Consider the following 12,159-nt stretch of genomic DNA (forward strand, 5'->3'; position numbering starts at 1 on the left):
TTGGAGTCTGCCCCGTGCTGTGCATACTTATTTGGAGCTCAAGGCGCCCAGTGGTGCTGGGTATTCATTCGGAGAGGGGGTGTGTTTTGTGGGGGTGTGAGTGCATAAAATAAAAATAAATGTTAACAATGGCAGAAAGGCGCTCGGACTGGATGTTGGAGTTGCTTTCGTTGGCGGTGTCAGACAGTTTCATGCGGCGCAGCACGGAATGCCAGCAACAAAAGTACTGTTTGCGAAAAGACAGTGGCGTAGTCATTCTTCCAGAAGGATAAGCCTGCTTAAAAGACTACCTTAAACTCAAAGAAAATGTATTGTCATGCAGTAGCGGGGGCAATGCTTTGGATTACTATTTGCGCGAATTCTTGAGATCCAATATAAAACTTTATTGCAGAGGATTTTCGGTTTTCCAAGTACATTTTCTTCAAGCTACTCAAAGGTCTAAAAATTTCTATGTAATAATCTGGGAAAACCCCTTAAACAAATTTGGGTCTACGCACCTGAGGGAAGAGGCATTTTCAGGGGGCGGCAATTTGTTGTTGTTTCTGGCTGTACTTATGCTAAGTAAAGCGATGATGTAAAAGACAATAACTGAGGAATTAGGGGAGAGGTAAACCGGCAGAGACCACAAATTCAGCCTCCGTCCGCCTTTCGGGTTCGGTTTGGCATTTCATAAAGTGCGTAACAATTTGTTTACATACATTTCTGTGTGTACATCCTACAATGGCGGTTAAGTTAATAGCCTTGCTGACGGTCAAAGTTAAAAGTATAAATTATATAGTTGTGCTTTAAATGTATGCATATTTGTCTTTAAATTGTTAATAATCCAAATAGAATGGAGTATTTCTGGCTACTCATGAACAGGGTTATAAAAGTTAAAATTTTTTGGTCCTGACTTGTATTTGCATACCGAAATTTGGCCTACATTTTTTACCTTTGCTGTCCCGTGTATCCATTTGTATCCTTATGCATGCAAATTTATATATGTATTTGGCCTACACTTTTGCGGTTCATCCGTTTTGATATTGTTGGCATTTATGTTTTAATACTTTGTTGTCTGACGGTTTGGGGCAATTTGTTCCTGCCCTGCCGGAGATAACTCGCCCGGATCCCCTCAGAATATTGAGGTTGGCTCTTCTTCAGCCCTGACACTTGGTGAAAGCTGCTATCCCAGCCCACTCCCACAAACGCCCATCCGCCGCCTATTTTGTTTTTGGCTTCTGCTTTTGCCAGAATACCTGACCACAGACGCAGTCCCTCCACAATGTCATTAGGCAGCTGTGCGAAAGTTTTTGCTCACCTGTGCGACCACATAGAGCACTGAGATTTAAGGGGAGTGAAAGTGGAGCCGGGGGGTGGAAAAGCGAGTTAGCAGAGGAAGCTCACCCAGAAGTGGAAGCAGGTTTGGTCGCTCAGCCTGCAGGCTTTAAAATTAAATAAACTAACGCACAGCCGCACACCGCACTTAAAAAAAAACGTTCGAGAATATTAAGAACAAACAGATTTTCCCTATTGCATATTCAAATCCTCCTTCAGTTTTGTTATTTTCTTTTAAAATTTCTTTTAAAAATAAACATGCTACATTTTAGTTTCTTATCACTTCAGTTTGCTCATAAAATGGGATAAAAAAATAAATCATAACGAATAATAAAAACTAATGTTCACATCATATCAGTTTTCTTCCTGTGTATATATATATATAAACTAAAAGAGCGGAGGAGAATCACAGACACAAGGACATCAACGGAAATGTAACTAACACACACAGAAGACACACCAACTCGGAGAAGGAATCTCTCGCACACACATATATTTTAATGCAAATTGAGCAGAATTAATTTAGTGCTGTCTGTGTTTATCTCTGGTGCGCTTAATATCAAGCCGTCGTCGGGCTTCGTTTGCTCTTTCTACTTTTACTGTTGCCATCCCTTTCTGTTTCCCTGCCTCCGTCCCTGTCGCCCGCCCTAGCGCCCTCTCCCTCTCTTAGCTGGCTGGGGCATATGTTAAACGCTTGCCAGACCCTGGGCTTTATTTTATTAAAAAGTGGGCTTCTTCTGCCTTGCTCCGCTTTCTTGGAAGCAGCTTGAGGCTGTCTGTCATTGCTCTATTCCTGTCTCCCTTCCCTATTTCCATCCCTGTCTCTACAGTATCTATAGTCATCACAGTCCCTCCGTCTCTTAAGGCGAAATATGTTGCCTACATTCAGGCATCGCTCATACATTTACTGCAAAAGAACGCAAAGCAGACAATTTGACAATTTTGTGGCACACCCAAAGAAATATTTAGGTTAGAGCTGGGATTCCTAAAATAGATTGTTTGAGGATAACAAGAAGAAATCTTAAGAGAGTCGAAATGACTTAAAATGTTCTATGAAAGTATTGTACAACATCTTCTTAAGTTTCGTTTCGTGACTGATTTTTCTTTAAGACTGGGTGCTACCCCAACAATAATGACGGTTTGCATTGAACAAAAATGTTTTTTTATTTGTTTTTCATTTTGGGGTATAATAAAAATATGTAGATGTATAATATAAAAAAGCTGTACAAAAAGGGGTTGAGAAAATTGTAACAATGAAAATATCTGCCCTCAAAACTTTTAATGTTGGATTTTCCTGGACTTCCCGAATACTTCTGTATAATATTATGTTTAGATAAATATACCGTACTTTTATAAACAATTTTTAGTCTTTAGTATTTTTATATTTGTTTTTTTTTTAGCAGTGTACATTCATATGTAAAAATTCTTTCTTGTAAGACTCAATTCCAGAACCCCTACCTCGTGTGGTTAGTCGGACGCCTTTGTTTGAGGCTTCCGTTGGCCTGCGTTCGCATTAGACACGCATCATTTGCGCGTTTGTAATCAGGCGAAAGTGTTTCGACTTTCGACTCACCACCCCCGCCCCTCCCCCTTTCTCTTTCCCGCCCTTTGTCTGAATTGTTGGGAGAAGCACACGCAAACACAACAATGCGTACGTTTCTAGTTTAAAGTAAAAGTTTTTCAATTTCAAGTTTTATGGGCGACAAGTTCGAAGCGTCCGTTCATCTTAAGCCTAAGTGTTCACACCCGGCTAAAAGCAAAAAAAAAAAAAATATAAGAGGAGGAGTTGAAAGATGGGAATTTGCCTTATTTCGTTTTATTTCCCAGCCGTACGTGCCCACAATTTCTGATGCAGCGCGAGGTCTTTAAGACAGACTTCCTTCGACCCTCCGTCAAAAGTACCACGGAAAAAGCCACGTGTAAAATGGGGAGCAACAAGTTGCCTTGGCCAACGTTTTTGGGTTCCGCTCAACTGGGCCAGGATTCGGACCCTGATTTTAGTTGGCCATCGTTTAATTTTACGCTTCAGGTGCTGGCCAAAATCGCAGCAGACAATTAAATTCCATTTGAGAGCTTTTGCTGCAACAAATTCGCGCCTCATTCGTGGCCATTTTTGCTGTTTCCTGCTGCTTCTGCAGTTATTGCTGAATTTTAGTATCTTTCGTTTTTGTTGCTTTCCTTTTTTGGCCCAGTGTCCATACTGTGTGGCAAATCTTTTGGAAATTTTCAGAAACTTTGAAGGTGCTACAAATTTGCACTTTATTCGTGACATTTACATTTGTTCTTTAACTACTTTTATTGTAGCTTCCTTGCCTAAAGTTGCTTACTTAAATGCCAAAAAGTTTACAGTACTTGTAAATAAAACTATAATACCGTACCGAGACCGATTCAAAATATAAATTGTTAAAAGAAATTGACTACCTCCCAAAATTTGATATTTAAATAAAAGTATTAGCATTGGCTAACCCGAAGTATCTCTTTTTCTCTTATGGTTTTAAAATAAAACCCTTTTCTATAATTTCTCTAACTTATTGGCAAGCTAAAATAGCAAATGCAGCCATGGATACAAAAAATGCACATGTAAATATGCAAATTTTGATATTATGTGAATTATTAAGTAGGAGAAAAGGAACTATGCAATAGTGGAATGCATTGTTCTGCTGCTTCCTCAAAATCGGGCACAGTGCTTGGCATAAGTTTCCACCTCCTCCTTAGTTTTTCGAACTTTTACCGGCTTTTGCTGGAAGGAAGGAGAAATGCCGAAGCGAAGGATTTTATGAAAATAGCTGAAATAATTTTCCATTAAATTCTTGCGCATGAAATTATCGCATTAAAACGAAACAAAAGCCGCTTTTTTCGCACTCGAGTGAAACACCATTGCCAGTCCCCTCCCCCCTCTTTAGTTACACTACGTCCATTGTTTGCTTAAATTTTGTACAGTTCCTCGGCGTCCTCATCACCATCATCATACCCTTTCTTCTCTTTAGAACTCTTCTGCTATTTGCCTGGTGTTTTACTGTTTGCATTCATCTTCATTATTTGTTTGCTCTGGCCCAAGTGGGCGTGGCAGTCTCAGTTCCACGAGAGAAAGGCGGCGGCGAGAAGAAGAAGAAAGTTGCCTCTACCGTTGAGCACTTGGCAGCGAAAGTTTTTGACACAGTTGATTTGCATTTGAAATCCTTGCCTTGCTCTCTGCGAAAGCCCCCTTTCCCCGCCAAACAATTCCATTTCAACTCCGCCGAGGACCGCCCCCACAATGATTTATGGATTTTCATCATATTCTGTTGATTCAGGGAATATTTATGATTTGCCCAGTACTCCATTTTCTCCTCTTCGTCGTTGTCGTCGTCGGGCGTCCTTGGGAAATCTGAATCTGCCCTGCTCTCTCTCTCTCTCTCTCTCTCTCTCTCGCATGGTTTTAATATTTTTTGGTAGCGTTTTTTGTTATAAATTTTTTTCAAAAAAATTTGTACTTGCTGCGGCAATAGAACAACCAGGACAACAAATAAAAACAAAAACAGAAACCGAAAGAGAAAGAGAAACAAAAGGACAACGGAAAAATGCTGAATATGCGCAAATTGAATTTGATTTTTAAGCACTGATTGCTTTTATTGTTCTGCTCGCCGGGTACGGTGCGGAGAATCCGGTTTGGACTACGGCGGAATTTAAATAAAATATTCTAAATAAGATAACCGAAACGAGTAAGAAAGTCAAAATGGAAGCTAGGATGACCAGTAGCGAGCTAGAACTATTTAAATAAGTTAGCTTGGGACACTGATAATAAGAGGTTGGCAACCCTGGAAAAAAGCTGAGCATAAAAGTGGTGATACAATCGATCAAACATCTCTTGACATTCTGATAGTTTCTGTACCTTATTATAATATGTAATACTAACAACGTTATTTAAATTTTGAGTAATAATAGTGTAAGCAACGAAAATTGTATTTGATAGTTTGATAGTTTTATATTTCTATAAATATTTCAAAGCAAGCATTATGGTCTGGAGTTTATAAAGATTTAATTTTACAACGATTTTTTCTCGGTTTGCCAATGTTTTGTAAATAATTCACTGACTTGATTCATTTCTTGTTAAAGGCTATACAACAGTAAATATCAATACTTGTCTAATCGTTTCTGGCAGTTACAGGGTATCGAAAAACTGTAAAGGGTGGACAATAAAAGGCCCGTGACAGTACATCAATATTAATTTATTGATATTAAGCTTTTGTGTTGTGCGAATTTGCATTTTTTGCAACGGAAACTGGGAATAGTTTTTTGTCCCGCTCAGCGATATGAAATTGAAATAACCCAGTTGCAGGAACAATTAGCTGAACATTTCGGGCTTAAATTGATTTTCGCCGCATGTTCGCCCCGGCCCAGAAAAGTTGCCCAGACGAAATTGCATTTTCATCGCCGCGCCGCAAAAAACACATTAGCACCGGAATGTGCGCAAATAAATACTTAATAACCCCGCACCAAATACCCCATGCACAAATGCAAGTCAGGGAGGCAGGCAGGCAGGCAGTCACATTAGCATGAGAATAAAACGAAATTACAGTCTTTAAAATAAATGTATGCGGAATTTCGAAAGCAGCCGAATGCCAGAAAGTATTCAACTAAATGCGAAATAAATTTGCGAGAAGACAAAGCCACGGGTGGGTGGCTTTTTTCATGCGGGTGAGTGGGAGTCGGAGTGGGAATGTCAATTCCCAGGGCGTTTAGAATGTACCGCCGCGCCACCAGGAGACGCAGAAAATCAATTTCGGCTACAAGTTTTCAATAAAGTGAAAATAATGTCGCCAGCCAAGGCGCTGCGCCATTATCCTGGGCAGATAAGTATATATAGGGGGAATGGTATTCCATGGCCTCGATATCGAAGATATGGCGGAGCAGAACGCCGGGCGAAAATCAACGCCGAGTGTCAAACAATGAGGGTCGTTAGAGGCAGCAAATCGAAGCCAGCGAAGGAGACTCCCGAAGTCAAGTGCACAAAGCGTCAAATGAAAAGGAAACTAGGAGGTTGGAGGATGAAGGTCCCCGACTGGGGACCCTGGATAAGTCTAGTGATGCGTAAAGCAACGCACTGTCAAAAATACACCCGATGGAGAGGCAGAAAGAGCCGAAGAAAAGTATCGGCAAATCCGACTCCATCTCCGTTGGCTGCTGGTGTTTATTTATGTGCGCTGTGCCTTGTGATAAATCACTGACATTGATGCCCGCAGACAGAAAAGGCGGAGGAAAAGGTTTCCCCCTTAACCACCCTTAACCCATTTGGTCCCACACCTAGATCCAGCCAGTTAAGCCTTATCCAATTTGGTGCATATATGTATTCAACTCTGCTTCCTTAAAAATGTGTATTATTTGGGAAATTTAAGTAAGGTATTTAAAAATATTCAAAGATTTCTATTTTTTATTAAGTCTTTTTAATATGTACAATAATAAACAAACCATATGAGTTTATATTATTATTTCGAAATATTATTATTGTTATATTATTATTATTAGTATTATATTAGTATTATATTATTATTATTATTATTATTATTATTATTATTATTATTATATAAGTATTATTAATAGTATTTCAAAACTCAACCTGAGTGTGCTTAAAAATCCCATGCTATTTACGAAACCGATGTTATGTTAGTTAAGCAAATCATCAATGCCTAAATGGGTTAACCAACCCCTTATTTTTGGTCCCCATTAGTATCTCAACCTAAACTTTAAATAGGCAAGCCTAACCAGTGAAAGGGGAGGGCTTTCGCCTTACCCCAGAAACATGCCTTTAAAGAGTGTATAATAAGTTTATCAGAAGTCAAACAGGCGCTGGCAGGCAGGAGGACTAGAAGTGTCCTTGCGGTCCTCGATGGCGCCGCCCCGCAGGAAATAAAGCGGCGCTCAATCACGGCGCACGCCGGAAATCGGAAGTTAGCAGGCTCACGATATCGGAGCACAGCAGCAGCAGCACAACAAAAAATCAAAAATGGAACGCTTCAGTCGAGTAACCCGACTATTAAACACCCGTTAGCTAACTTAGCTAATATATTTTAAAATACATATATTCCCAGAAAATAATGGAGGTTTAAGTGGCGCCATCTGCCGAAATGCAGGGTTAGCTACAAGAGTTCCTTTGCTCTATTACACTCTTTCAAATAGTGACGTCATAATTACAACTTTTCTTATAAATTCTAAAATAATTGTTCGGTTTGAAAAATTTTTGGTGTGACGAGAGCTATTAACCTATTAAACTTAAAAAACCCTCTACCATGTCTCTTAGTACTAAAAACTTTTTACTGAATACAATATACCCTTTCACTCTTCGAGTAATGGGTATAAAAACCGACTCAAGTGAAGGCAAGCGAAACCACGAAACTGAGACACAAAACTCTGCCGAAAAAGTTGGAAACTGTTTGGCAGCGCCAGATAAAATGTTGTTGATTGCGACGCAGTTGAGCGTTAATAATTATTATTTTTGTGCTATAGCAACCCCTCCTATTTGGCGTGCAACGTGGAACGTGATTTTTGATGGCTAACAATTTGTGGCAGATTTATTTGTGCATTAACCTCGAATTTGCACTGCGTCCATTTCGATTTCTTCGGATTTCTCTTAGCACGTTGCCGCAGCAGTGATTATCGATGGGTTTGTGTGTGTGGGTGTCAATAAATTCAGTAATTCTAGGAACAGTAGTAGGAGCAGCTGTTTGACCCAAAGTTTTGGTGTGTGTGTGTGTGTGTGTGTGCAAGCCCAACTTATTGATGCTGGTCATGTACGCTTGGCTTAGAAAAAAGCCGGGACGGAAGAGGGTAACAGCTGTGGCAGCATTGATTTTTTGGGTCGGTCGCACTTTTATGGCTTTTCATTTATGAAATTTTTGACAGCCACTTTCCCCGGCAGTCGCATGTGCCCCGTAAAACATTCCTAATTATAGCATTCAGCCGAGAGGGCTTTCCATTAAAGCGTTCTCTCTAAAGCACTCGGCGCAAATCGATGGCAATAAAAGTGCCTCAAACCAGAGCCGGGGATTTATATTTTCGGGAATCCCAAATAGACCTTTCGGCGTAGTCGTTTTTAATTCCATTTTCGAAATGGGAACCCTCGTCAGGTTTGAGGAAATGCTGCTTTTGAGGGGATCCCTCTTCTGGAGAAATTATAAATAGCTGCGCCGCAAAAATAACTTTGCCAATGGAGACTTTTATTATGCCCAGTTTGTGAGTGTGTGTGTGTGTGTGTGCCAATTTATTGAAAAACTTGCGCTAAATTTAACAAGAGAGCAGAGTGCAGAACCGAACGAAAGTTTATAACAAGTTTGAAATTAATTTGATTTCACACAGACCAAAGCAAAGCAAACCGAAACGAGAACGAGAACCAAAACCGAAGAGCAAATAACAAGATAGGGGCAGTGCAACTCACTTTGATTTATGCAGCCGGAGCCGCAACATCCCCAGCCAGGAATCGCCCCCCAGCCAGGGTTCCATTGACGGCATCTCTCCAGGATCCGGTGCGAAGGACCAAGACAACCAGGACTTATCAGACTTTCCTTATGAGTTGCCGGACTTGTGCAAGTCCACTTAGTTTGAATATTGTATGTTTGCCAGCTCGTCGTTGTTTAATGCATGCTGCAGATTTCGTCGCATTTTATGTGATTTTATTTCGTACACACACAGCACATATGTGTGTGTGTGTGTGGTGTGTGTGTTGTGTGGCTTTTGTTTGCTTTGGCCAAATATATTTCAAGTTTTATTTGCCTTCTCTTTGGACCAAAACTGCCGGCTGCAAATAGGAATAAATCAATAACCAAGTTAGCCAAAGGATATCTTTAATTGTGGTCCATAAATGTGGGTATAATAAATATAAGCGAATGTCGGAAAAATTGTACAATTTATAGTATACACGATGACAGCCAGCGATTTTAGGCCAATTACAAAACCCACAGCAGACAGGATGTGTAGGTCCTGGTGTCATAGCAAATAATTCCCATTTAGTTTTTCCCTAATTAATTTCTGTTTTTTTTGTTGGTGTATAGCGACGACTAAAACGTGATTATTTGATCTACATTCGTCGATAATTACGGATTATTGAAAGTTTTGTTTGAATTAATATCGAAATAATTTCCTGAGCCGGATCGCGCTGGCCAGAGGGTGGCATAAATAATTACCGAAAAAACGGGAAATACACAATAATCAACATAAAAATAAATGGCCTCATTGGTTTCCATTTGTGTGTCGGTTGACTCTGGTCGGTGGTTTATCCAGCCATCTGTCCAACATAACCGTGTATTCAATATCGAAGTATTGGATTGGATTGGATTGAATTCGATTGAAGCCCACCTTCATTCCCTTTTTTCCCGTGTGATTGTTGGGCTAGAAATTAGGTTAATTAGTGGTCAGTTGTTGTGTAACTGCCGTGTCCTTTGATTGCTGTCGTTTTGTTATTATTTTTCCCCTGTTTTTGCGGTGGTTCGGGTAAATAGATAAGGTGGGTTTTTGTAATGGCCTGGGCTATGTATTATAGTATATGTATATCTGAAAGTGTCTGATTCGGCGGGATTCCCCATTGTCCCATCTTTGCAATGCACAATTGCGGCATATCTTGCCCCATGCCATGTCCTTTGAATTACCCGTTGTTTGTGTGTCTGGCAGTAATGAACTTTTATGCATTGTCATTAACTTTTATTGTATATATCTGCCATTCATCCTGACGCATACAGATATATGTATGTACGTATATGTAGAGTCCACACACAAACACCTTCTGTGTTTTGTTATTGGGTTGCAGAGTGTTTTTGCTGGCATTATAATACATTTAAATCATTTGTTGCATTTATTTTAATTATGCGCAATTTAAAATGCATTATGGCTGCAACTTTAAAGGGCCTTTAAGTGGCATGGTGCTTAGGGCAGTGGCAGGCGTAATTTAATTTCGTTGACAGAAATTCAATTATTTGCGTTTTCCCGAGCTACATCCACCACCAGGACGGACGACTAACATACAAAAATGTTTTGTCAAAATGCCTCACGCATGCAAAAGCCGGGCGCATGCTGCGTATACGTGCTTTCATTAAATTTTTATTTATTCGCCCCGCTCATATTTCCATTTCCCCAGGCAAATATGTCTGGCCGCCGACGACGTCGACAAATTCTTCTGGTGTAATTTCATTACTTCAATGTTTTACTTTGCTGAATTATAAATGAGCCCTTCACTTGTTGTGTGTGTGTGTGTGTGTGTGTGACGCGGCGCCTCCCGTTTTATAGCTAGTCATGTGTACCCGGTGTGGCCCAGATGTTCGACTATAAAATTCGTTGGGGGTATCGTATTCTACAGCTACAGCTGATTTCCCATGACTTTGAGGGGGCGTTGGTGTCAAAGTTCGCCGGAAGCCACCCATTCAAGTTCCCTTTTTCCACGGGGGACAAACGGTTCCAATGAGCCCGCCATTCCATTAATATTTGATAATGTGTGGCTGTCAGTTAGCCGTCCAATTGAGTGATTTTCATGGCTCCTATGCCGTGCCCACCTGCCCTGCTATTCTATTATCGTATTCGATTCGTTTTCCGCCCGTAATTTTTCACGTTTCACGGCAACCAGCTGCACTTTTTCCCACAATGCAACTGGCCACGTTGTGAAGTGCTAGCCATTGACACACGACCCTTTGGAGTACCACAACCTCCTCCCCTATTTCGCTTTTGGCCCTCTGACGATTCGTCGTCGTCTGGCCCTGTGACAGTTTGACATCTGTTATTGTTTGGTTGCTGCTGGTTGACATTTCGACAAAATGCTGAGCGCAGGCAGCCCAGCCCCGTTGAAATTGAATATTATTAGCTCATTTCACTATAATTGCTTTGCGGCGCTACTCTATTCGTAAGTACATGGCTCCAAATTACACATATCACACACACGCCGCGTGCCACAATCCATCGAGCGATCTATTTGCGTGGGCGGTGCCAGCACTATACTCGCTACCTGCCCCTCCATCGAAGTCATTAGATCCTTTTTAGTGTCGCAACGCGTATGGCAAATAAAAATCGTGGATAAGGTGGGAAATAAAAGTTCAATAAAACAAATTTCCCTATTAGATTCCGAAATTTTAATTGATTTCTTTATACTAAATAGTCCGTATTTTATTAAATTTGGATTTGAACTACATTTTGTTTTATTTCTATTTGGTTATTTGAATTGTCTTCTCAGCTTGCAACCTATAGTACAGAAATTTTGAATTTTGAATATTACGAGTTGGTCTAAAGCGGTTTTACATGAGTATAAATATGTATTCTAAAGAATTCGCGGTTTTACTAAATTGTTGGTCACGATGAGACTAAAATCGCAAGTTCTTAGAAAGATAATACATATTATACCAGTTTAATAAATTGCCATAATTTATTATACTCAAATATATTTATTTTTTTGACTTATCACAAAAACTGGAGCTTATTATGAGCTCTGAGATTTTTAAAACATAAAGAGAAAAGTTTTTTTCTGCATGTGTAAAAGTCAACTTAATACCCAGTCTATGATTTATTTTTAAGGCTGTCAAACTGCAGGCGTAGCTTGTCTTCATATAAGTCCCAGCGCTTTTACTTTTACGTAACAACACGGGATTCGAAGGCGGGCCAACGACGCGTATACGCAATCTGAGGAAACCTGCCAACAGCTGCACACTGATTAGACAAAGTTGGCCCAGCAAATTAAGGAGCAGCAGGCAGCGGCACACACAAAATCACAGAGTGCAAACTGCAGACTACAGCTGCTGGCCAAGGAGACTGCCACAATGGCCAGTATTCGTCGTCGTCGGCAAAGTTTCTCGAGCAGCAGCAAACAAAGAAGGGAAAGGAAAGGACTCTTCGGCA

General features: G+C 40.3%; 1 protein-coding gene across 3 annotated transcripts in view; it reads right to left on the reverse strand.

Annotated features, from left to right (window-relative positions):
* LOC128253470 (protein O-mannosyl-transferase TMTC2) overlaps positions 1 to 12,159 on the reverse strand; it is a 41,519-nt gene that overhangs the window by 24,037 nt on the left and 5,323 nt on the right. For 2 of the 3 annotated variants that reach the window (XR_008267456.1, XM_052981877.1), the window contains exon 1: positions 8,726 to 9,083. The exons of the other annotated variant lie outside the window; for it this stretch is intronic. Coding sequence is in view for 1 of the 2 variants with exons in the window: in XM_052981877.1 (XP_052837837.1) it covers positions 8,726 to 8,799 (74 nt within the window). In the remaining variant the exon portion in view is untranslated. Of the gene's footprint in view, positions 1 to 8,725; positions 9,084 to 12,159 lie in introns of those variants that run through there. 3 annotated transcript variants of the gene reach the window in all.

The sequence above is a fragment of the Drosophila gunungcola genome (genome assembly GCF_025200985.1).
Source record: "Drosophila gunungcola strain Sukarami chromosome 2L unlocalized genomic scaffold, Dgunungcola_SK_2 000037F, whole genome shotgun sequence".
NCBI lineage: Eukaryota > Metazoa > Arthropoda > Insecta > Diptera > Drosophilidae > Drosophila > Drosophila gunungcola.